Source organism: Neophocaena asiaeorientalis, unplaced genomic scaffold, assembly GCF_003031525.2.
Source record: "Neophocaena asiaeorientalis asiaeorientalis breed wild unplaced genomic scaffold, Neophocaena_asiaeorientalis_V1.1 scaffold166, whole genome shotgun sequence".
Taxonomy (NCBI): Eukaryota; Metazoa; Chordata; class Mammalia; order Artiodactyla; family Phocoenidae; genus Neophocaena; species Neophocaena asiaeorientalis.
In genome coordinates, this window is record NW_020174933.1 from 2,083,910 (window position 1) to 2,110,638 (window position 26,729).

Here is a 26,729-nt window from a genome sequence, read left to right on the forward strand (position 1 = left end):
TGGGCCCAGTTCAATCCCTGGTCGGGGAACTAGGATCCCACAAGCCACAAGGCCTGGTGAAATTAAAAAAAAAAAAAAAGCAACTGACCATCTTCCACCAAACTTAAAACATAAAAGTTACCAATAATGTTGAAAATGAAAACTCTTGGTGATTGCAAACAACAAACAGCATTCTTATGGCCTTTAAATGTTTATACCTATCATTAATTATTGCTTGAAGATAAATTTCTTCTATGGAATTCCTCTGTCAAAGTGAATATATTTTAAATTAGCATATGGATTTTAAACATTTTTGATAGACAAGGATGATTCATCTTTTTGATATGATAGAGAATCAATATTTTACTTCTTGAATATTGAATAATCTTGACTATTCACAGGGTGAGGGAAAACATTTTGAGGCTATAAGAACAAAAGTTTTCCTAGGAACTATTTTCTCAAGGTTGAGCTCAGGAAAGTACTAATATTACTGTACCACCAAAAGGAATACCAGAGGAAATCAAGCCAGGCAGCGTGGGAGCCCACAGCGTGTGGATGCCTGGTACACAGCAGCCTACAAAACCAGGAGCCTACAAACTCCAGTGTCCGGTGCCCAGCAAAGTACACTCACCTTGAAGCCATCGAAAGCAAAGGCACGTTCATCCGAGCCAAGCTCCTGATCGGGTTGACAGCCTGGTCTGCTCCAGCCAACTCTCATGTCTCCAGCAGTGACAGCCTCAAATTCAAAATACCACCTTCCTGCCTTCACAGCGTAAGTTTTCTCAGCGCGGAAGATTCGGAACCTTTCTCCTGTGCCGCTGCACACTTCAGCTCTGGCAGCTGTGAATGGAAAGGGATTCTGGTGATCGTTGCATGGGGAATTGAAAGAGGAGGGCAGATACCACTTAACCTATAGGGATGATGCTAAAGATACCTTCTATTCTTATCTTGGTTCATATGTTACAAAGTGTTTTCATATCAGATGGAACCAGCTGGGTGAAGTGGAAAGTACATGGCCTTCCTTGGGAGATGCTGGTTGTTAACTTTCACTAATGCTGTAGGGCAGATGATGTAAAAAAAAAAAAAAAAAATTTTTTTCCTGTACAGAAAAGCCTAACAGCCACCTGGCGGTTTGGTAGTGGAAGATGAGATGAACTTGAGGGCAAGAATGGGAAGAAGACAATAAAAGAGGTTTAAACTGTTCTGCATAGGAAATAAATAGACATTTATGGGTAGGAGAGAAGAGAGAAGAAGCATCCAGGAAGTGAGGAGGAGAGAAAGAAAACAACAAGAGAGAGCTATACATTAGCAGAGAATGGGAACCATTGGTAAGTTTCCCAGACAGAATGACTGGGGGCATAAGTCTTCTGCTACCCCACCTCTTCACTGTAATGCACTATACACACAAATGCTGTGTTTAAGTGACTTGAGGAAAAAATAAAAGGGTCAGGTCCAACCTCAGGATCCGTGTGGTGAGATGGGGAAAAAATATCTGTAGGACGTGAGGTGCACCAGAGATGGAGTGTGCCAGTGCTACAAAACCTCAGACCAGGGGACCTGGAGCTAGAATGAATTGGAGAATGTCACCTCCTGGGAAATCACAGCACATGGGGACAAGGGTCCACTGAATTGATATCAAAGGATGTGGTCAGCTCCATGAAGTTTGGGGTTAGATACAGAGAAGCAAATTTAAATGACTTAATGAAGTCACATGACTAACAAATGGCAGAATTCGGGAGCTGCCAAACGCTACAACCTGTGTTCTCTCCACTCTACCTTCAGGAGCTCACACAGAATTAGCAGGTACCAGTTAAATATTAGTGCTCATCTGTTCTCAGGAGGTAAGGAAGACCTGATAAATAATAAAAGTTTATTAAAAGCTAAACTACTGATGTGACCAAATAAATAAAAATAGTCACGATAAGCTCTAAAGGTTGACGATAAACACACAGATCATCTTTAACAATTTAAGGTTAGATTGAAGAAAAGAAAAATGGACTAAGAGGTCCCAGCGCATAATAGGAGCTGATTTAATGAAATGATCAATTATTACTTTTTGATGACTTTATGGTGATTTTAGGGCATGTAGATGAACTGCATCTGCTGATAAACCTTTCAAAAACTGGGTTAAATTTCTGAATAAGCAACATTTTGTTTTTTCACCTTTCCCCACATATACACACATGCTCACACCTAACGACTTAGTCTGCTCCAAGCAAGTCTCCTGTGTCCAGCAGTGACAGCCTCAAATGTCACACACTCATATCATACAATACATTCAAACACCTTACTGAAAACGTGAATGCATTAATACAGTTTAAAAATGAGACATTTATATTACTCTATGCAGCAGACAGCATGTACAAACTTCTCTGAAGAGAGAACGTTTGCTTTCGATACATCCAAGGTGGGCGTGGAAAGGGGCTTGAGTGAGAGAAACATCTCCATGATGAAGGGTACAATATTCTCACATCTGTTACTTAATAACTGAATGACTTTTGAAAGGTAGAATAGTAAACTACTTTTTTGAGGACAAGGAAATTAACTATTAAGGAGATAGTTCTAAATGCCATCATACTAGAAAAAAAAAAAATAGGAAAAGCCACATTTCCAGAGTCAGTATTTTCTCAAGAAACAGCACACTGATCCACTGCTTCTTTAAATCATGGTTGTAATCTTCTCTAAACTAATCTAAGAGGTACAGAAAACGAGCTTTGAACTACACAAACATTGGGAGATTTCTTTTCAGGAAAATAAAACGCTCTCACATATTATCCTTATGTTTAGTGATGTCGACATGTGCAAATACAGTCATACTTACATTCTAGTATGCACTAACAAATTCAATCCCAATTTCCTGAGTATAAAACACTCAGTTTTTTAGAAAACTGAACTGCTGAAAAACTCACATGTCCTTTTTCCTGTTTTATGTTTCCAGGACTTTGGACTCCACGAAATACACAGTGTGCTCAAGAAATGCAAATAAATGTTAATATTAGCTAATTAGTTAATCAAATACACTGGAAAATGTGGTATAAAAATATAACCACTACTTAATTTCTTTAAAAGCTAACTACAGAGCCTGCAGTCTCGCCCAGGGCAGCTGGTCCACTCCCATCGGGGTGTCCTGGTGAAAGAACGCATGGCAGGCAGAACTCGACAAGAAAAGCATCACTGGAGCTCAAGTTTGTTTTGAAAACAGCCTCAAGTTCTACCTGTCCTCGGTGATCTGTGGTTTTCTATGTGACCAGGAAATCAAATTGATAATCTGATCAGTCTGATCTCCAAATTGGAGCAGGAAGATAAAGTGTTGACAGAGGAGAGAGCAACTCCCCCAGCCACCTGTCCAGATTTGGAAGTTCTACCTAAAGCCAAAGGGTTAACTTCTAAGCAGCACGTTTTTAGAAAAGAACAATCTAAAGGTATAAAAATAGTAAGAGCTCTGATTTTCCACAGTGGAAAAATGCCATAAACTAGAAAAGACACAAAGTTACCAAGAGAGTCATTTTCCCAAGAGAAAATGTTGCCGCTGGAGAGATAACATGAAACTGTTGCGAGTTGGAGTGAAGTATAAGTTATCTCCAAAATTACACTTTCTTTGAGCATTCCTACAAGCAATTGCTTGCATAAAGGTGACTCAGATACTGAGTGTTTCAAACATAAACTGGTACTGGTTTAGTTGCTCTCTTCTTATTTTTTTATTACTTGTTTTATTTTAATAATATTTTTTAAATTTTATTTTAAAAACTTTATTTTATTTTTTCTTTCTTTCTTATTTTTCTCCCTTTACTTCTGAGTCATGTGGCTGACAGGGTCTTGGTGTTCTGGCCGGGTGTCAGGCCTGAGCCTATGAGGTGGGAGAGCCGAGTTCAGGACACTGCTCCACCAGAGACCTCCTGGCTTCATGTAATATCAATCAGCAAGAGATCCCCCAGAGATCTCTGTCTCAACACGATGATCCAGATCCACCCAACGGTCAGCAAGCACCACTGTGGGACGCCCCATGCCAAACAACAGCAAGACAGGAACACAACCCCACCCATTAGCAGAGAGGCTCCCTAAAATCATACTAAGTTCAGAGACACCCCAAAACACACCACCAGATACCACCCTGCCCAATAGAAAGACAAGATCCAGCCCGACCCATCAGAACTCAGGCACCAGTCCCCTCAACCAGAAAGCCTACATAAGACACTGAAACAACTTCACTCACTGGGGGCAGACACCAAAAACAACGGGAACTACGAACCTGCAGCCTGTGAAAAGGAGACCCCAAACACAGTAAGTTAAGCAAAATGAGAAGGCAGAGAAACACACAGCAGATGAAGGAGCAAGATAAAAACCCACCAGACCAAACAAATGAAGAGGAAATAGGCAGTCTACCTGAAAAAGAATTCAGAGTAATGATAGTAAAGATCCAAAATCTTGGAAATAGAATAGAGAAAATACAAGAAACATTTAACAAGGACCAAGAAGAACTAAGGAGCACAAAAACAATGATGAACAACATAAAAATGAAATTAAAAATTCTCCAGGGTAAGATGGGAATAAAGACACAGACCTACTAGAGAATGGACTTGAGGATACGGGGAGGGGGAAGGGTAAGCCGTGACAAAGTGAGAGAGTGGCATGGACATATATACACTACCAAACGTAAAATAGATAGCTAGTGGGAAGCAGCCGCATAGCACAGGGAGATCAGCTTGGTGCTTTGTGACCACCTAGAGGGGTGGGATAGGGAGGGTGGGAGGGAGGGAGATGCAAGAGGGAAGAGATATGGGAACATACGTATATGTATAACTGATTCACTTTGTTATAAAGCAGAAACTAACACACCATTGTATAGCAATTATACTCCAAAAAAGATGTTAAAAAAAAATTCTCTAGAAGAAATCAATAGCAGAATAACTGAGCCAGAAGAACATATAAGTGACCTGGAAGACAAAATACTGGAAATAACTACTGCAAAGCACAATAAAGAACAAAGAATGAAAAGAACTGAGGACAGTCTAGAGACCTCTGGAACAACATTAAACGCACCAACATTCAAATTATATGGGTCCCAGAAGAAGAAGAGAAAAAGAAAGGGACTGAGAAAATATTTGAATAGATTATAGCTGAAAAATTCGCTAATATGGGAAAGGAAATAGTCAATCAAGTCCAGGAAGAACAGAGAGTCCCATGTGGGATAAATCCAAGGAGAACCACGCCAAGACACAAATTAATCAAACTATCAAAAATTAAATAACAAGATGAAAAGACACTCCTCAGAATGGGAGAAAATATTTCCAAACGTATCAGCAAAGGATTAATCTCCAAAAACACAAGCAGCTCATGCAGCTCAATATCAAGAAAACAAACAACCCAATTCAAAAATGGGCAGAAGACCTAAATAGATATTTCTCCAAAGAAGATATACATATAGCCAACAAACACATGACAAGATCCTCAGCATCACTAATCATTAGAGCAATGTAAATCAAAACTACAATGAGGTATCACCACATACCAGTCAGAATGGCCATCATCAAAATATCTACAAACAATAAATGCTGGAGAGGGTGTGGAGAAAAGGGAACCCTCTTGCAAAAGAGGGAGGAGATATGGGGATATATTTATACGTATAGCTGATTCACTTTGTTATACGGCAGCGACTACCACAACAGTGTAAAGCAATTATACTCCAATAAAGATGTTAAAAAAAAAAAAGCTCACTACAAATTTTTCTTGGTATTAATATTTACCACTAATCTTTTCTGCTAATATAGAGGTAAGAAAAACAGGGGTAGTATATAGAAAATTTGGGTCAATAAGAGGTAATGATGAAGAATTTCTTAGTCCTGGCATTTTTTCCCTGACCTTAAGCTGTTGCACTATTCTATTGCTTTAACTGAAGTGTAGTTGATGTAAAATATTATATGTTATATGTGTACAACATAGTGATTCACAATTTTTAAAGGTTATACTTCATTTTTAGTCATTATAGAATACTGGCTATATTCCTTGTGTTATACAATATATCCTTGTAGCTTATTTTACACATAATAGTTTGTACCTCTTAATTCCCTCTCCGTATATTACCTCTCCCCCTTCCCTCTCCCCACACTGTTAACCTCTGATTTGTTCTCTGTATCTATGAGTCTGTTTCTTTTGTATTTGTTATATTCACTAGTTTGCTGTATTTTCAGATTCCACATATTAGTGATATCATACACTATTTGTCTTTCTCTGTCTGACTTATTTCACTTAGCATAATACCCTCCAAGTCCATCCATGTTTGTGCAAATAACAAAATTTCCTTCTTTATTACGGCTGAGTAGTTCTCCATTGTGTATATATACACATCTTCTATATCCATTCATTTGTTGATGGACACTTAGGTTGCTTCCATATCTTGGCTATTGTAAATAATGCCGTTATGAACATTGGGGTACTTGTATCTTTTCAAATTAGTGTTTTTGTTTCTTTCAGGTATACACCCAGGGGTGGAATTGCTGGGTCATAACTGCTACACTATTCTTACACTCATTGATGGCATTCAACTGAACTTGAAATTAACACGCTATTCATAGATATCATCATGCCAAGGACTTGTAAGCTCCATGGATCTTCCTCCAAATGTCCATGTGGCTCATAGTTTATATTCTATATTTCTTACATTAGTTTGGGGTAGCTTGCAACCATAGTTTAAAGAAGCAACAGCTCAGCATTCTGTTTCTGTATAAAATACTAATAACTAAATGGAAATCTGGATCCACAGACATTTAAAAACAGATTACGCAGGCAATCTGAAACAAATTTTTGTTGCATACCCTGTAGCATCAAGTGGTTGAACACAAAGTAGGTGCCCTATAAACACCTGCTGGACTGAGTCTAGGAACAAAGAGTCTCCTGATCCCTGGACACAGAAGCCCAGGCAAATAGCTAATCAGCAGCACCACCGTCAAAGGTACAGAACTCTCGCCCGCAAACATGCAATTCTCATCCTTTGCTTGACTTTTTAAAAAATTTTATTTAATTTTTTATTTTTATTTATTTACTTATTTCTGGTTGCGTTGGGTCTCTGCGCGCAGGCTTTCTCTAGCTGCATCGAGAGGGGCCTACGGTTCGTTGCGGGCTTCTCATTGCAATAGCTTCTCTTGTTGCAGAGCACGGGCTCTAGGCACATGGGCTTCAGTAGTTGTGGCACTTGGGCTCAGTAGTTGTGGCTCACAGGCTTAGTTGTTCTGTGGCATGGGGGAATCTTCCCGGACCAGGGATCAAATCTGTGTCCGCTGCATTGGCAGGTGGATTCTTAACCACTGCACCACCAGGGAAGTCCCCCTTTGCTTGATTTTAAACACTCTACACTCATACAATTCTAGCTCATGTAAGTATGTTACATAACTGGTTTTTAAATTGTTATACTGAATATAACACTAATTGACATTTAAAAAAACGAACAGTTAGCAGATATATTTCTATCACACTTATCAAAGCTACTCAAAGAAGAAATTCGGGATTTATGCCTTTAACAAACCACTTTAAGGGCAAGATCTGATAATATACTGTGTTCCTAGTACCTCACAGATCCTAGCACGGAGAGGGCAAACACCAATGAGCATTCAAATAGGATGTAAAATATCTATACACGCTGCGTTCCAAACCATACATTTAAAAGACAATTACCACTAGAGGGCAGTCAAGATCTAAGCATGTATTAAAATTACAAGTTTTTTATAATAAGCTATGAAGGAAGGCAGGCTAGTCTCTTGAAAATTGTATACGTATCTTGATTCCTTTAGGTGTATCTGTATAATAATCTTTAAAAATCACTGATATTAACCAGTTATCTTTTTAACCTGGTATAATTTCTAAGTAAGCAATTCAAATCTCAATAAAACTTTGTAATGAATAAAAATAAATGACTTTTTCAAATATTTTAAAATATTATTTAGAACAATTCTCCAAAAATAGTATAATTCAAACATTGAGTTCATATTCATTCTGGAATACACAAATCATCATTCTGCTGACTAACAGAAAATAAATGATAGCCCTGACCAATTACATAAGGTTAGATTCAGTTTTAGCAAAATTTTACGTCCTTTACTTTTTTTTTTTTTTTTTTTTTTTTTTTTTTTTTTTTGCGGTACGTGGGCCTCTCACTGTTGTGGCCTCTCCCGTTGCGGAGCACAGGCTCCAGACGCGCAGGCTCAGCGGCCATGGCTCACGGGCCCAGTCGCTCCGCGGCATGTGGGATCTTCCCGGACCAGGGCACGAACCCGTGTCCCCCGCATCGGCAGGCGACTCTCAACCACTGCGCACCAGTGAAGCCCCCTTAACTTTTGTAATGTCAGCAAAAGCAGTAGAGTCAATTGCAAATTAATGTTTTAAATCTTATCTTAGTGATCACCATTTTGCTTTATTCCATAAAATCTCACCTCTATCTATTAATTTCCATTTTTCACCATCCTTGTCCTGAAGGTCACAATATTCCCAAAGCCTCCCAACTGGTCTCTCTGTCCAAGCGCTCTCCCCTCCAATCTGTTCCTTCCCACTGTCGTCACAGTTATTTTGTTGTTCTAAACTCTGATCACAAATCAAGCTTTTGCTTTAAAACTTCCTGGCGCTAGAACTCCTTGTACTACTTTACCGTATTTCTCAACTGGGTTTTCAAAATATTCCAAGTCTTAGCCTAATCATTCTACCTCCATTTAGTACTGTTCTTTCCTCACTTATACCCTATAATTTAGCCTAACTAGACAATCAATTTCCCCTCAACTCTTTCTAAATTTAATGACATCAGATATACTTTCCCTCTGTCAGGAATGTCCTTTCTCCCACCAACTTCTTCTTGTTGCTATTTTCATCTCTTCAACAGCTAACTCAGATGCCATTTTTTCCCCTTACTGATTCCTCCAGTTGGAAAATGAATCTTTCTTATGTATTTTCCATATACATCAATTTAATCCCTACTAAGAGGTAGGCGGGCTCTTGGATTCCAGGACACACTGGTGAACGAAAAACAGGATCTCAGGGAATTCCCTGGCAGTCCAGTGGTTAGCACTTGGTGCTTTCATTGCCATGGCCCCAGGTTCAGTCCCTGGTCTGGGAACTAACGTCCCACAAGCCGCGCAGCACAGCCCAAAAAAAGAAAGAAAAAATACAGGATCTCAGCCTCTATTGTGGAATATTTTACATGAGCCTCTCTGTTCATTAATCACATAACTTCAGTAAGACTGAGACTTGTAAATCAGCTATCAATGGTTCTATCTTTAAATTCTTAAAATGCAGAAACCATGCCATCCTCTGATCACCATTTTTCCTCCCAGTTTTCTCATTTCCTTATTCAAACACATTCACTCTTCAAACTCATTAATTTCCTCTGTGGCTTCCCTTTCTTATCTATACAGCTTTCAGTACCTTCCTGCCCTAGTACTCTTCTCCTCACTTGCTCTGTTAACCCCCATATTTGTCTAATTTTACTGTCTCATTCTCACCATCTATACTTGCTCTGCTGAGCTTGCTGGGAAACACATGCACACAACAGACTGGCACCGTTACTAACTCAAAGTCTCTAACCTCAGTTGGACCATTAATGTTTCTCTGCTTTTTATCTCTCTGAAACCTGCTCTCTGTCCCATCCCACAAACATCTTTCTCTAATCTTTATTGCTGAGTGACATCAGAAGGAATAGCAGAGTATGGACCTCCAAAACCACTCTTCTCTGTAAAAGCAATGAGAACAATGGAAAAAAGTGGTCAAAACCAACTTTTTCAGAGCTCTAAAAATTAATTAAAGGCTGGCAGCAATCTGGGGAGTGTTTATTCAATAAAAAATGGCTCAATATTTGTAAGGACAGCAAGCTTAGTGGTGCTTTAACTTGACTTAGGGCTATTCCTTTCTTCCTAGATGCACAGTACAATGAAAACCAATAGGCTTTCAATTAAAGTGAAAATCAGCAAGCTAGAAGACTCTGGAGGGGACAAAGCAGAGTGGAGCTCCTCAAAGCCCCATTCACGGATAACTGTCATTATTTCACCTTTCTGGTAGTTCCTTGGAAAGTTCCACTGGCAATACTTACCTTTATTTGACCTTATTTAGAGTTTGCTCAGTGCAAAAAATCCTTTCCCCAGGATCATTTGTTGAAAATCAGAGGCCCTTTTTTTTTTTTTTTTTTTTTTGCAATACGCAGGCCTCTCACTGTTGTGGCCTCTCCCGTTGCGGAGCACAGGCTCCGGACGCGCAGGCTCAGCGGCCATGGCTCACAGGCCCAGCCACTCCGTGGCATGTGGGATCTTCCCGGACCGGGGCACGAACCCGTGTCCCCTGCATCGGCAGGCGGACTCTCAACCACTGTGCCATCAGGGAAGTCCCCAGAGGCCATTTTTTAACCCTGCAACTGCTTGAGGTGGCAATAATAGCTGAGGCAAACAACAAGCTGTCCAAAATATTTGAAAAGAAAAGCTGGGGAATGAGATATCCACAATAGGCTGTGAAAAGTTTCAACATAATCCTGGTGATCTAGTAAGCCATGCTCATGCCTAGGGTTCCGGGTTCAGGAAAAGACGTGAGAAGGCCCTAAGTTCTCAAGTCTGGAAGACCCTGAGGTTCTGCAAAAGCCATAAGTGAAGGCTAAGGTGGGGACTGGCTGGCTGTGTGTCCAAGGCATCTCCCAACATGCACACAGAGTCCCTTCCTTGACAGAAGCTGGGAGAGTTATAGGTCCCATTTATGGAAGTCTCTGTCTAATCACAAGCTGACCACTAAGCTGATGAAATAGAGATTTCAGCAGCCACATGTGACAAACAGAACATACTCTACAGAACTAGCTAAGAAAATTCATTAAACAAATAAGTAACGACAATTACAACAAGCACAATAACAAACCCTGAAGGGAGATTCCAGAGTTGCCATATTATACTATTTAAAACGTCCAGTTTCCAACAAAGATCGTGAGACATGCAAAGCGACAAGAAAGTACATCTTATATACAGGGGAAAAAAGTCAATAGAAATTGTCACTGAGGAAGCCCAGATACTGGACTTATTAGACAAAAATGTTAGGTCTCCCTTTTATACAAGGCCAAACCCTTTACCCATGTTGTGAATTTCATTCCCCCACCCCCAACCATCCTCAGATCATACTTCATCAAGTTCCTCTCCTTTCCTTTCAACTCTCCTTTCCTCTGATTCTTTTCCTTAGCATTTAAAAATGTCCAAATTTCTCCTATTTAAAAGAATGAAAATTTTAACCCTCTTTTTCTCTCTAGCAATAGTCTCAGCTTCATATATGTGTGTGTGAGCGTGTGTGTGTATACATATATACATATGTATTGAGCCTTGGTTGCTCTGTCTAGTTGTCTCACGTGCATCTCAAACTCAACATATTTAAAATCGAACTCAGAATCTCCCCAATTTCCCATCTCTATCTGCTCCAATTCCTGTGCTCCCAGTGAATGTGAAGGTACTCACCAGCTACTAACCCAGAAGCCATCCCAGACACTCCTTCATCCTTCCACTGATTCTATTTCTAAATGCCAAACAATTCTGTCCTGTGAATTCTGTGAATTCTCTCTATTCACAGTATTGGCTAAGATCAGGCCTTCAACGCTCCTCATCTATACTTCTTTTAGAGCCACCAAACTGCTGTCCTCACCTCTAATTTTGTTCACCTTCAGCCCATTCTCCAAAGAGCCACTGGAGTAATTCTTTTAAACAGAAAACCCTCGTTTCAGTCTCTGTCTTCTCTCCTTCATCTTCCCCTGCTTCTCAAACTTCACTCTATATTCAGCCACGTAAAGCTATCTGATTCCCACGTGCAACCCTCCCTTGTCACTCCAAGCCCTTACACAAACCATCCTCTCTGTCTGGAACACATGAACCTCACTGATTCCTACTCATTCCTCTAAATTTCACCCTAGCTTTGATGGTTTTAAAACATGTCTCCAAATATTTTGTCACACTTCCCTTCAAAAAGTGTGGGCTTAAGGGTGCAATGCATTTAGTGACTCACTTCCAACAAACAGAATATGGCAGAAGTAATTGTAACAGGCATTGAGGCTTCCTCCTCGCACTATCTCTTAGATTACTAACTCTGGGGGAAGCCAGCTGCCATATGAAGGCACTGAAGCATCTCTCTGAGGAGGTCTACATGACAAGGAACTTAGGTCTCTTGCCAATATCCAGAGACAAACTGAGCCCTTTAACCAACAACTATGCAAGTGAACTGTCTTAGAAGCAAATCTTCCAGCCCCACTGAAGTCTTCAGATGACTGCAGCCCTGGCCGACTTGACAGCAACCTCAAGAGAGGCCATGATTCAGAACGACCTAACTAATCCACTCAAATCCCTAACCACAGAAACTTTCAGGTAACAAACATTTGTTGGTTTAAGCCATTAAAATTTAGGGAGGGGGTATTTGTTACACAGCAGTAGATAACTAATACACCTCCTTTATGAAGATTTCTCTGACACCACCAAGATCAGTTAAATCCTCTCTGCTGTGACACTTGGGCATTAATGTTTACACTGTATGAAAGCATTGGCAATTTAGTCTACTTTCCCTGCCTATCCTGAAACCTACCTGTGGGCAAAACTGTCTTATTCATTGTTGAATCCCCAGAACTAAGCATGGGAGATGTTCAATAACTATATATTAAAATCAAATGAAAATGAGGATGATTTGAAATATGGAAGTAACATGAAACCCAAAGATGGATTTAGTAAATATAAGCTCCTTTTCTTCCTTCTTGAAATTCATATAAGTCACAAGAAAGTAGGTAACCATAAGGTAGTAATACATTGCCTCACAGAGGTGTTAAGAAGATGAAAGTTTATTATGGTTGTAAATAATATAAAACACTGTATGTCATCAGAATAACATCTTATCCAGTATCCTCCTGAATGCAGTTCTCACTAAAAGTGAATATATCAGATCTGACACAGTTTATGCCCATAATTGATAATGTTTTAAAATATAATCATCATTATTTTTCTCTGGCATACACTGCTTGTTTCTTTGTACAGGGCTAAATGTATTCTCCTCCTTGAATATTGACCACAATCAACTATTTCCCTGAAGACTTAAGGTTATTGTTAGAGCCATGATTAATCATTTCTCTGAGCTATACAGTGGGCTTGTTTCTTTCCTGTTTTCTCCTCAATTTACTGGCTGTCATCTATAGCTTTAGAACTGAGTCAGCCTGACTTGGGCAGCACTCTTTCTATGTAATTTTCAATGAGTATCAGAAAAGCAATGGTGGAGGAAAGACCTATAAATGTCGGTAAGACTCTAGACACCCAAAATATAAATATTCATGTGGGAGGGAATGAAAATAAAATTGGGGGATATCAAATGGTTGATATGTCAGACTTTAAAAGCATGGTTGATTTTTTCCCCAAACCTTTTATTATTATCATTATAACATCTTCCAACAGAAAAGATATAGACTGTCATCTCTCTTATCTAATACTCTCTAGGGAGACACAAAGTTAGAAAGAAGCTCAAAAACTTCTATGACGACTGTACCCTTGTTAGGTATTTATTGTACTTATATTAGGTATATACCTAATACAGTAGTTGAATCAAATATTTTAAAAGTATGCAGGGCTTCCCTGGTGGCACAGTGATTAAGAATCTGCCTGCCAATGCAGGGGACACTGGTTCAATCCCTGGCCGGGGAAGATCCCACATGCTGCGGAGCCACTAAGCCAGTGTGCCACAACTACTGAGGCTGCACTCTAGAGCCCGTGAGCCAAAACTACTGAGCCCACGTGCCACAACTACTGAAGCCTGCACACCTAGAGCCTGTGCTCCACAAGAGAAGCCACGACAATGAGAAGCCCGCACACCACAACAAAGAGTAGCCCCCACTCGCCGCAACCAGAGAAAGCCCTCACGCAGCAACGAAGACCCAACACAGCCAAAAATAAAAACAAATAAATAAATTAATAAAAATAATTAAAAAAATAAAAGTATGCAAAAAAACTGGAAAATGCTACACTATCCTAAGGTATTATTAATAAACATCCGTATGCCTGATATATCCAATTGTTCATTAAAGAGTACATTTAATAGGTAATTACAAAAAGAGATTGTGGCTTTGTGAAACTAGGAGTCACTATGACTAATGATTGAAGTTCTCCATAGAATGCCACAGTCACTAAGGAGATATTAGACACAGCCACTCATAATTATGATAGTTTACTAAAAATAATCCACAATTGATGATGCGGGGAGATAAACAAATGTCTGAAAGTTTAACCAAAAAAAAAAAAAGATCAATTAACTCTTTAAAAGATTTACAAGTCTTCAAAATTAACAACGTCTGCTCCACGGAAGATCTCATTTAAATAATGAAAAAGCAATCCACAAACTGGGAGGAAATATTTCCAATATCTGACATAGTTCTTATACCCAGAAAAAGATACATATATGTTTATATATATAAATATATACATTTTCACAGTTTAATAAAAAGAAGACAAAACAACCCAGGTTTTTTAATGGATAAAAGATGTGAACAAACACTTCATAAAAAAAGATACACTGATGGCTAACGAGTGTAAGAAAAGATGCCAACATTATTATTCTTAAGGAAAATGCAAATTAAAACTACAATAAGATACCATTTCACACCTACTGTAAGGGCTAAAATCGGTAAGATTCACTACCAATTCTTGGCCAGGATGTGGGAGCAACCATACCTTCACATATTGGTCACGGGAGCATATTTGCAGAACTGTTTGGAAGTTTCTTGTAAAGTGAAATGTACGTTTGTCCTATGACCCAGCAATTTCACTTCTATTTACCCTAAAAGAAGTGAAAGTATGAATCTGCACAAATACTTGTCTACAAATGTTCATAGCAGTCTTATTCATAACAGTCAAAAACTGGAAACAACCCAAATCTGTATCAACAGGAGAATGGATTTAAAAAATTGTGGTTTATTATTCAAATGGAATGCTACTCAACAATTAATTTTGTGATACTTGTAAAAACATGGGTGATCACAAAAACAGTATACTGGGGGACTTTCCTGGTGTTCCAGTCATAAAGAATCCACCTTCCAATGCAGGGGATGCAGGTTTGATCCCTGGTTGGGCAACTAAGATCCCACATGCCTCGGGGCAACTAAGCCCACGTGCCACAACTACTGAGCTCACGCGCCTCAGCTAGAGAGCCTGCATGTTGCAAACTACAGAGCCCATGTTCTCTGGAGCCCGCCCACCACAACTAGAGAGAGAAAAACCCACATGCCACAACTAGAGAGATGCCTGCGCACCACAACCAGGGAGAAGCCTGCACGCCGCAATGAAGAGCCCACGCTACAATGAAAGATCGCACGTGCTGCAACTAGGACCCGACACTGCCAAAATAAATAAATGAATACATAAAATAAAATAACAAACAAAAACAGTATGTTGAGCAAGATAAGTTAGATAAAAAATATAGTGATTTCTGTTAGTGGGAATGTAAACTGATACAGCCACTATGGAGAACAGTATGGAGGTTCCTTAGAAAACTAACAACAGAACTACCATATGACCCAGCAATCCCACTACTGGGCATATAGCCTGAGAAAACCATAATTCAAAAAGACACATGTACCCCAATGTTCACTGCAGCACTATTTACAATAGCCAGGACACAGAAGCAACCTCAATGTCCATCGACAGATGAACGGCTAAAGAAGATGTGGTACATATACATACAATGGAATATTACTCAGCCATAAAAAGGAATGAAATTGAGTTATTTGTAGTGATGTGGGTGAACCCAGAGTCTGTCATACAGAGTGAAGTCAGTCAGAAAGAGAAAAACAAATACCGTATATTAATGCATACATACGGAATCTAGAAAAATGGTACTGATGAACCAAGTGGCAGGGCAGGAATAAAGACTCAGATGTAGAGAACATGCTTGTGGACACGGTGGGGGGGGGAGGGGAAGGGGAAGCTGAGACAAAGTGAGAAAGTGGCATGGACTTATATATACTACCAAGTGAGAGAGTGGCATGGACATATATACACTACCAAATGTAAAATAGATAGCTAGTGGGAAGCAGCCGCATAGCACAGGGAGATCAGCTTGGTGCTTTGTGACCACCTAGAGGGGTGGCATAGGGAGGGTGGGAGGGAGGCTCTAGAAGGAGTGGATATGTGTATACATATAGCTGATTCACTTTGTTGTACAGGAGAAACTAACACAACATTGTAAAGCAATTATACTCCAATAAAGATTTTTAAAAAATATATAGTGATTACATTTATGCAGAGTATAAGAAGAGGGAAAATTAATCTGTGATGATAGAATTTAGAAAGTGGTTACTTTTCGGGGGCAGAGGGAACTTTCTGTGATGAAGAAAATGGTCCCCATGTTCGTTTGGGTGGTGGTTTCTCTCGTGTATACAACTGTCAAAATTTACCAAATTAAACTGAAGACCTGTGCATTCTATTATATAAATATTATACCTCATTTAAAAAATATTTTAAAAAGAACCATTAGCGTTGAGGGCTTATTCTGCACCAGACAGCTGTAGAACTCTTCCCAATTGTTGTGTCTTGACTTGGCAGGGTTTTATTGTTTATCCATCCCAGGGGCCGTGTGGACCGCACACCCTTTAAGGCAGGGATATTTTCTGTGTCTTGCATATCTAGTAGTATCTGCTTCATAATAAGATCTACCAAGTATTTGTTGCTGTAAAGCAGACTTCAAGATACGTTACATTGTAAGAAGTTACATTATGATTATAACATTATTGTTATTAAATAGGTATCTAATTTTATTTGTAGCAAATATAAGGATTCAGTAACTACAGTGAACTGTCCAGATGCTAACTACATACTGACTCAACTCAAAGGACTGACATCTGGGGCTGGGATCCTGCCTCTACCATTTAGTAAATGGGAAGACACGGAAGTATCTGAATTTGTTTCCTTATCTGTAAAATAAGCATAGTACACAGACCATCCTCATAGAGTTACTGTGAGGATTAAACAATAATTGCAAAGGTCTTCTAAACACTTGTTACACATGATAAGCACTATATAAATATTACCTATCATTACTATTTAAGATTGAATTCCTATACACAGATACTACACTGAAAATATTAGTCATTAGAGAATATCTGACATAGATTTTTTAAACTTTCTATCAAAAAATACAGGCACTACAATGAAACACGCAGAGCTCATGTCATTTTTGGCAACTTTAAAATATGGATATTAACACCAACTCAAAGTACAGGAGCAAAGGATTAAGGAGTTAACCATCTTAAACCATATTCTTAAAAGGTATTATTCAAAGGAAATACGTCCTTCATAGACCCTTTAAAAATCCATTTATTCAACACATATTTATTGAGTGCCTATTCTAGAGCGTTTTCCTTAAAGCAAAATATTGCACTAATTAATTACTATGGCCTATATGTAAGAGTCTAAACAATGAAGGTTTAGAAAACACTAGCTCCCACTATAGGTTTACTCCCATAAACAACTAAAACTAGCTCTTCTGAAGCAGAGCTGGTGGGGTAGGTGGGAGTGAGGGGCAGTATCAGAATCATGGAGTTAACTGCTCCCTCAGACTCTTCGGGAAGGTAAACCCACTTCTTCCCCCTGTGGAATCAGTGCAGTCCCGAGCCACTCTGCTGAAAGATGAGCTAATCCTCCAAGTGTCCTTCAGGACAAAAAATGCTCTAAACTCCTGGCCTAAATTACGTACTTCGACTGAAGGAGTCTATCTTGCACTCCCCCTTTTTATTCATGCATTTGGCTTTAAAGAACTTACTATGTGATTTTGCAACAAGAGGAGAAGAAAGCGAAATGAAAATACCATGATCTTGATCGGGAGCCTCCAGGTTGTAGCCATACCCCAGCAGTGTGCGCACGGCCTCACGGAGGCTGTCCTTGTTGGATTTCTTAGTTCGGTCATCTAGAAGGGCATAGGGAACCAGGCGAGGGTTTCTTCTGTTCTTTACATCCTACAGGAAGGCAAAAAAGGCATGATCATCAAAGAGTGACCAACAGCATTTGGAAATGAGACAGCCACCAAATACATCAAAATATAAAGCATATGAAGGTAGATACTGTGCCTTCTACCTTCCCTTTGTCTTCCCAGGCTGCAGGAGTTACTGAAATACTATCAGTATGAAAGATTTAATCAAGTGAGTAACCGCATCAATTTAAATAGGCCCTCTCCATGAGAAGAAAATGTAAAAATAACAGCAGTAACAAAAGCCAACTTGAAGGATCTCAGTAATCATCTTCCATCTGCCCTGGTCACAAGGCAATGGGCTAACTTAAGAGAACCTACCATTTCCTTGCCTGTCAGTCATGACATGTCTTTGTTACAAGAAGAGCCTAATTATTACCGGACATCTGATTTTTGAGCCAAAGGACAACACCAGGCTGCTGTGCCTTCTTCAGAGAAAACTCAGTGCGTGGGCGGCCATCCCATGACCTCAAATAGCTTGGAAAATATGCATCAAGTTGATTCCATCAACTGGGGAAACCAGGTAATGCCAGGAATACTGAAATAGCTACAAACCTCACAATTCGTCTTTTACAAAAGAGGCCCCAAGTTTAAAACGTGATTAAAATGGTGTTGACCAAGTAAGAAGACAGGCTATCTTACGACCTTGGAAAAGGATACCTAATTTGCGAGTAAGTACAACACTTAATCTCATGGGAGGTGGAGATGCCTCCCATGGGCTGTGAGTCTTTAGGGCTCTAACATTTAAGAAGTTATTTCTTTCCACTCACTCACTGCTGCAGGTTTTGTCAAACTTTCCATATTTTAGGAGGCATACTCGATTCTCAATTTACCTTAGCATTAAGAAGAACTAAGAGGCTGTGGATGTTCCCAAACCTTCTCCAAAAAAAAAAAAAAAGGTATGTGGTGGACAGGGTTTGTTCTCGCTGGGGAAGAGCAAAGAAAACTGTTTCCTAATTCCTTCTTCCCCCTCTAGCAAATCTGTAGTAAATACCTCATCCTGACTACACAACCATCTACTGACACCTGGAGTCCAAATCATCTGGGTTGCTTGATGGGGAACCCCACACCGAAGCCACCCCCAAATACACAAGCAGCGTAAACAGAGTGCCTGCACTGCCAGTGCAGCTTCAAGACACATTACCCAGAACCCCTCCCTTTCAACACTGGTTGCTGCCCCGCAACTTTCCGTGTAGGGAAATTAAGAGGCCTCCGATGAATCACACTCTCTGGAAATGGTGTCCTGGGAATGTGATTGTGAAAAGGAGCTGCCCTGGGGTTTCCACGTACACAAGTGCTTGAAATCAGGTGTGCTGGAGAGGCAGAGAAGAGAGACCTCAAGCAAATGCCTGCTTGCAAGGAGTTGACGACCTAGTTGTGAACCAGACTATGTTAAGGAGAGGGTGATGAAAAAGTAAAGACAACGCTCGTTCAGACAACCCAGCAAATGTGTGCTCTGTCAGTGGGGAATGGGGTGGAGGGATGGAGTGGGAACTGGGGGAGGGGACGGAGAAACGGTTCCAAGGACAGCTTTGGCCAGCTCAGACAGAGCCCTGTGTTTTTATGAGGACCCTCATGCACAAGGAAGAGGCAGACAGCGGGGGGTTCTGGTTTGTCCCACAGAGTCGTGCGGGCTGCAAGGCAAGTGAGCGCTCCTTTGGCAGAGAGCAAATGTGACCCCTCATCCCCCTGTGGTATATGGTTCAGGTTCATACACACGCACACACACACACGCACACACACACACACTATGCTCAAGTGGACTGAGTACTGACAATCTCATCAGTTACAACCAGTTTAATTCAATATAAAAGTAGCTTATTTTATGAAGTAAATCAAGGCTATCTGAGTTTTCTTTAGCCTTGCAAATGACAAAAGTCACCGGCTAAGAAGAATTTTGGAAACATATTTTTCAAACCAACAGGTAGCCTTTATCCTGAACCATGGCCTAAGCTTATAAGTAATAATCCAGTTTATTCCTAAAAATGTTTAAGTAAAGGCACTGCCCACCATGAGCTGGCAAGGATCACTGTGATAAGCAAGAGAAGAATTTGGGCTCTGGAGTCAAAAGGCTTGATTCCAACCTGGTTCTGCCATCTGGGAGCGCTGGACAAATTGTTCTCAAGCTCCCTGTACATCATATGTGAATTGGCAATAAAAACTGTTCATCCTTCATGGAACTGTCGCAAGAGTTAAAGAAGAAAATAGATGTAAAACTCGATGCATAGTGACTCTGGCATCTTACAATAACAGCAAACTATTCTATATGATTTGTTAGGTGAAATGCACTGCTGTAGCCTTTCTTATACATAAGTTATATAATGAAGTTTAAAAATTCAGTGAGGAGGAAAACAGTGGCACAGAGAAAATTAATTTAAGTAGCTTTCCCAAGGTCACACAGTCACTAAGAGGCAAGGCTAAATTTGCTCTGCTTTGCCATTTCAATACAGACCCAATGACTGTTAGTTATTCCTGTGAGAGCAACCATTAATAGGAATCCATGATTCTGAAATCCAGAAAACTCAGAAAAGTCGGTTTTATACTAAGCTTAACAAAAACTCTGTTGGTGACAAAAATGATCTGAATTGATGCAAGGCTGTGGATAATCTTTACTTACCCCTCTTGGTATCATCAGCCTACATTGCTGAACAAAGAATAATTTACATATAGTCTGCTGCCCTGCTGAGGGCACTATGTCACATGATCAATGTATCACCATTCTGAAAACCAAGAAATATCTGGATTCTGAAATTCATCTGGTCCCAAGGGTGTTAAATAAGGAATTGTGGGACTTCCCTAGTGGTGCAGTGGTTAAGAATCCGCCTGCCAATGCAGGGGACACAGGTTCGAGCCCTGGTCTGGGAAGATCCCACATGCTGCGGAGCAACCAAGCCCGTGCGCCACAACTACCGAGCCTGCGCGTCTGGAGCCTGTGAGCCACAACTACTGAGCCCGCGTGTAACAACTACTGAAACCCATGGGCCTAGAGCCCATGCTCCGCAACAAGAGAAGCCACTGCAATGAGAAGCCCGTGCACCGCAACAAAGAGTAGACCCCGCTCGCTGCAACTAGAGAAAGCCCGCGCGCGGCAACGAAGACCCAACGCAGCCAAAAATAAATAAATAAATAAATACACAAACAAATAAGGAATTGTGGACCTCTTCTATTATCAGTTTATCTCGAACTTCTCGTATTTCAAAAGCTTCTCCTAAAATACAATCTCAGAGAGAGAAATGCCACAAAACCACGTTATAAATCACTGGTCTGGTAATATTCACTGTGCCCCTCGTGATAACAACAAGACTTGGGGCGGCCTGACTTCTTGAATCAGGCATTTCTGTGCATATGTACATTAAAGATATCTATATGATGTGAGTTTTACAATGGTCATTACTTAATCTCTCCTGTTACAAATTATAGTAATTCCTACTTAAGTCAATCTCAGAGTACGTGCTGTAGAGCTAAATCCCCACATACCTGTTGGATGCCATAGGTCCAGCCCTGCCGGATTCGATCCCGGGCCCACACGTTATGAGCATTTTCCGCCAACTTGTCCACCATCGCTTCCTGAGATGGGGTGAGCTTGATAAAGCTCAGGTCCATCGGGGCAGGCTTGTATCCACTTGTCAGCTGGTAACTACAAAGCAAAGCCAAAGAAATATATAATGGGCCTGTCCAGAAAAGTCAAGGTTGAAAAATCCCTATAATAGCCTGTTAATTCCAATTGTTCCTAATTCTTACTGTTCCATAAACCACAGTGATGACCAGTAGTAATGTGTCCAGCAAGCCTGAGCCCCTTTCACTTAAGCTAAAAACTCATCAGGTGCAAAGGCCACACGATCTTTATGTTTTCATTTTCACACCAATAAAACAGAAATGAGGCAACACCTGTCTCTCAAAGTTGAGAAGGACTTATCTTTGTTTGTGTTCCAAACAGCTGATGCTTTTTTTACAGGATAAATCAAAGTATCGGTAATTAAAACATCTGACAAATTTCTCTTCCTGTTAAGTCCTCATTTTTCTTCAACATTTACGTGTTATATTAAAGTAATATTTATTTCATAAATCTGCATATGCTTTCAGATACTAGCTATTCATTATTCTACCGGGGAATTTTAATGCATTTATACATTATTTCCCTACTGCTGTTCCTAGTTACATAATTTAGGAAGCCTCATGATAAGATAGACACTAGGAAATACCAGGCATATAATCATCTAAAATATGATTAAGGCCTGGATTTTAGGGAACTCATACCAGAGACTATTTCCACACTCTGAGCCGGAGAGGAAAAGTATTAAAACAAGTGTAAGTTTTAACCTTTTGGGAGAAATATAAAATTGAAAATAAAAGGTTTTCAACCGACATATATTAGGGCAATAGGACTGCTCTGCTACAAACACACACACACACACACACACACACACACAGCTGTCTCATCTATTTAACTAGAGAGACTGGCACAAAGTCTGTTGTACAGTTGCTTCTCTTTCATTCTCTGTCATTGTTGTGTCCCCTACAATCAACTATGCTTTGAGGTCAGGGTCTGCTTCTGATCCATTTTTCTAATTGTCATTATACTTAAAAGAGTACCTGGCAGAGAGCAGCCTTTCAGTCTACAGTTTTTGAAAGAATTAACTTTATTTACAGAATGAATATAAAGAGATATCCATCTTCATCTCAAAGATTCTCCTTTGGTGCAAACAAGGTAAAGAAAATTCACCAGATAATTAAGCTAAGTTTAAGAAATTATCAGAGCATGAGAAAATGGTCTTTAAGAAACTATACATAATCTTTCTTCTTCTAATTATTCTGGGCTATGGCTAGCCTGATTACAAGGTAAGCTCCTTAACAGCAAGGAGTTGAACTGCTTTGCTCCTAGCTATTTCCAAGAACTAGAATAGTGCCTGATACGTGGTAGATATTCAATAAAAATTTGTTAAATGAATCCATGTATGACAGCAATAAATAATTTAAGGTTGAATAAAGTTGACTTTACCTTAAATACTCCTACTTCATTATAAGGCATCTTCTATTTTATAAATGATTTATCTACAGGCAAAAGTTTTAGAGAATATTTTGTTTGGTTTAAATAGATCAGATTGGCCTGGCAAGTGCAAAAATTATGGCTAATTACCACCTTATGTCACTTCATTTACATCCATGAGCTAAATTTATTGACATGAAATTTTGTTCTGTTTTAAATCAGAATTCTGTATGTTTGGGTAATTAACAATATTTTTTCTTTGTTTTTCTATAAAGAAGCCACATGGGATTTCTGTAATCACTCACACAAGTCACTGTATTTTATAGAATTTTGATGTTTAAATGGACAAATCTGTCAACTGTAAGCACAGCCTATATACAAGTTCTCACTCGGAAAATAATTTCTTCAAGAAAGAGCTCTCAATGCATTTCAAATGCACCAAGAGGTGATCAAGCCAGCATCGTCTAATTTCCAAGTTTAACATTATTTGCTAGAAGCAGGGTTGGAGGTAATGATAAAGAATTTGGTCTTTTGCATACAGCTGGCCAGTAAGCAAATGAAAAGATGCTCAACATCATTAAGTATTAGAGAAATGCAAATCAAAACTACAATGAGGTAACACCTCATACCAGTCAGAATGGCCATCATTAAAAAGTCTACAAATAACAAATGTTGGAGAAAATGTGGAGAAAAGGGAACCCTCCTATATACTGTTGGTGGGAATATAAATTGGTACACTCACTATGGAAAACAGTATGGAGGTTCCTCAGAAAACTAAAAACAGAATTACCATATGATCCAGCAATCCCACTCCAGGCATATACCTGGACAAAACTGTAATTCAAAAAGATACATGCACCCCTATGTTCATAGCAGCACTGTTCACAATAGCCAAAACATGAGGCAACCTAAATGTCCCTCAACAGATGAATGGATAAAGAAGATGTGGTACATATATACAATGGAATACTACTCAGCCATAAAAAAAGAAATAATTCCATCTGTAGCAACATGGATGCAACTAGAGATTATCATACTAATTGAAGTAAGTCAGAAAGAGAAAGACAAATACCATATGATATCACTTATATGTGGAATCTAAAATATGGCACAAATGAACCTATCTACGAAAACAGAAACAGAATCGTGGACACAGAGAACAGACTGTGGTTGCCAAGGGGGAGGGGGGTAGGGAGAGGGAGTTGGGAGTTTTTGGTTAATAGATGTAAACGATTATATACAGAATAGATAAACAAGGTCCTACTGTACAGCACAGAGAACTACACGCAATATCCTGTGATAAACCATATGGAAAAAAATACAAAAAAAGAATGTATATATGTGTATAACTGAGTCACTTTGCTGTACAGCAGAGATTGGCAGGACATTGTAAATCAACTACACTTCAATTGGGGAAAAAAAACCCAACAACTTGGTCTTTTGTACTCTCCCATCTTCCCACCTCTATTTCTCACCCTCCTCTTGACTTTCCCCACAATAACCCAGCACATGGTAACATAACAGTACACAATTCTCTTTTTTCTCTCATTTTCCAGTGGTCCTAATTCCTCCTACCTGTCGCAGAGGATACACATACGGTCAAGTTCGGCAGCTAATCTATGAATAGTTGACTAGAGCCTATGCTACCTCAGTGAGGGATATATGCCCTCTAAAAGAGGAAAGATCATGGTAGACTTGCCAGCCATGTCTTACGTGGCATGGGGAGGAATTTTTGAGGGGTATTTTCTATAAAAAATTATAGATAAGTTTTACTAATCTATAGTAGAACTACACATTCTACTATATGTCTGTAGTATATATATAGAGTATATGTATATATGATAATATTGGCATAAGCATTTCTCTTTATTTTCTAAATTTTCCTCTTCCTATACAGAACATCTACTAATGTTGCTTCAATTTGTGATCACAAGGAAAACCTACGGAGACACATTTGCATCTGTTGATTTGAAATAACACAATAATTAGTTCACACTCATTTTCAGATGTAGACTACGATTCATTTTACTTGCTTTTCTTCATAGCCCTGTGCAAGAAAGAATTTCAAGTGGTTCTTTTAAATGGTCAATAGTCCCATCCAAATTAAAGTCACTAATTCCCATTTCACCTGAACCTTATTTCCACACTGTTTCACCTCATCTTCTATAGTAAAAAATACAAATATCTTTGAAATTAATAGACTTCGACCTCAGTAGTTTGATAAAAATGATGACTTCATGAATGCTTTAACCAGTGGCATCAATGAGGATTTACAAGACCATTTTTCTTTATGTGAGACATGACAAAGTATCAAATCATTATACCAAAATGAGATTTTTAGAAAGCGCATAAAAGTACTTCGGCAAATAATGTCCATTTCATCTTATTAATACAAGTTAATTAGGTACATAAAGATCAACTAACTACTAATATAAACTATTTCCTTTTTGTGATTGAAAACGAACAAAGAACAAAGCTTTTGAATAAAATGTGACTGATGTGAATCTTGGAAGCTAAATGGTTCCAAGTAAAGCTTCAGGTTGACTTCCAGAGATTTAAAAGAAAGAAAGGAAAGACTGCTACAACAATTCTTGGGAAGTAGAATTCTGTAGGCCAAATAATAGGGAAAAGGTATGTCATTAGTAATTATATTAATACAAAATATATATAGCTCAGATTAAAGACATCTCTGTATTACAGTCTACCTTCTCAAGCTTTCTGGGAAAATTCTGCCAGAATCAGTTAATAGATCTCTTTCTTCTGCCATCTATTTGCCTAGTAGGTGTAGTTTTTTACTTCCCTAACTTTAATATGCAAAGTTGCAGTGCTAACAATCATTTTGTAAATTTAGGTTATGAGGAATATACATGGTATTAAACAAACACATTCAATACATTCATTTCCAAAACATCAAAGTTCTTTTGTAGTTATTAGCTCTTAGTTTTATTTTGATGTAGTATATAATGTAATAATTTTTTTTTTTTTTTTTTTTGCAGTACGTGGGCCTCTCACTGTTGTGGCCTCTCCCATTTGCGGAGCACAGGCTCCGGACGCGCAGGCTCAGCGGCCATGGCTCACGGGCCCAGCCGCTCCGCGGCATGTGGGATCCTCCCGGACCGGTGCACAAACCCGTGTCCCCTGCATCTGCATCGGCAGGCGGACTCTCAACCACTGCGACACCAGGGAAGCCCAATAATGCAATAATATTTTAAAAGTGAGATTAACAAATTACATAAACTCTCTGGGCGTCAGTTTTCTTACAGTAAAATTTATTTTTAAATACGTCTTTGCCTGAAAAAAAGAAAACCCTCCTGGCAAACTGCCATTTTCATTTGCATCAAATTACCAAAGATGTAAACAAAAAATTGGTAATACTTAGCCCTACTGAGGAACTGCCATGTGAAGCAGCAGTTCAGTTTTGTGCTTCATTCCCACCTGACCCACATTTTTTTCTAAGCAGGAATTCTAAATGAGCCTTTGAAAAAAGTGTTCAGTAGAATATCACTTAAGGGCCAATTAAAGTGGTGCAACAAAAATGTGGCAGAATACCAAAAACACTAAGGAACAAGCCTTTTCTTTTTTTCCAGCCTCTCCCACCTCTCAAGCTTACTTGTTTAGTATGAATCAGGTTAAATGAAGCTTGGAAGTCATTACGTTGTGAAAGATGCACGGTAAACATGAAAAGATTATGTCCAAGTTCAGTGGATGTTAGCTGTAAATTTCAAAACCAAATCAGCGCTTCAAGTACCTTGGAACAAATGGGGAAAATCTCAGATGACTGCAC

General features: G+C 39.3%; 1 protein-coding gene across 1 annotated transcript in view; it reads right to left on the reverse strand.

The window, feature by feature from the left end:
* The window catches only part of RYR2 (ryanodine receptor 2), a 510,734-nt gene that overhangs the window by 259,780 nt on the left and 224,225 nt on the right, over nt 1-26,729 (reverse strand). Inside the window, exons 26-28 of the mRNA XM_024761485.1 lie at nt 21,436-21,595; nt 17,800-17,947; nt 611-819 (exon numbers count right to left, since the gene is read on the reverse strand). Of these exons, the coding sequence (XP_024617253.1) occupies nt 611-819; nt 17,800-17,947; nt 21,436-21,595 (517 nt within the window). The remainder of the gene's footprint in view (nt 1-610; nt 820-17,799; nt 17,948-21,435; nt 21,596-26,729) is intronic.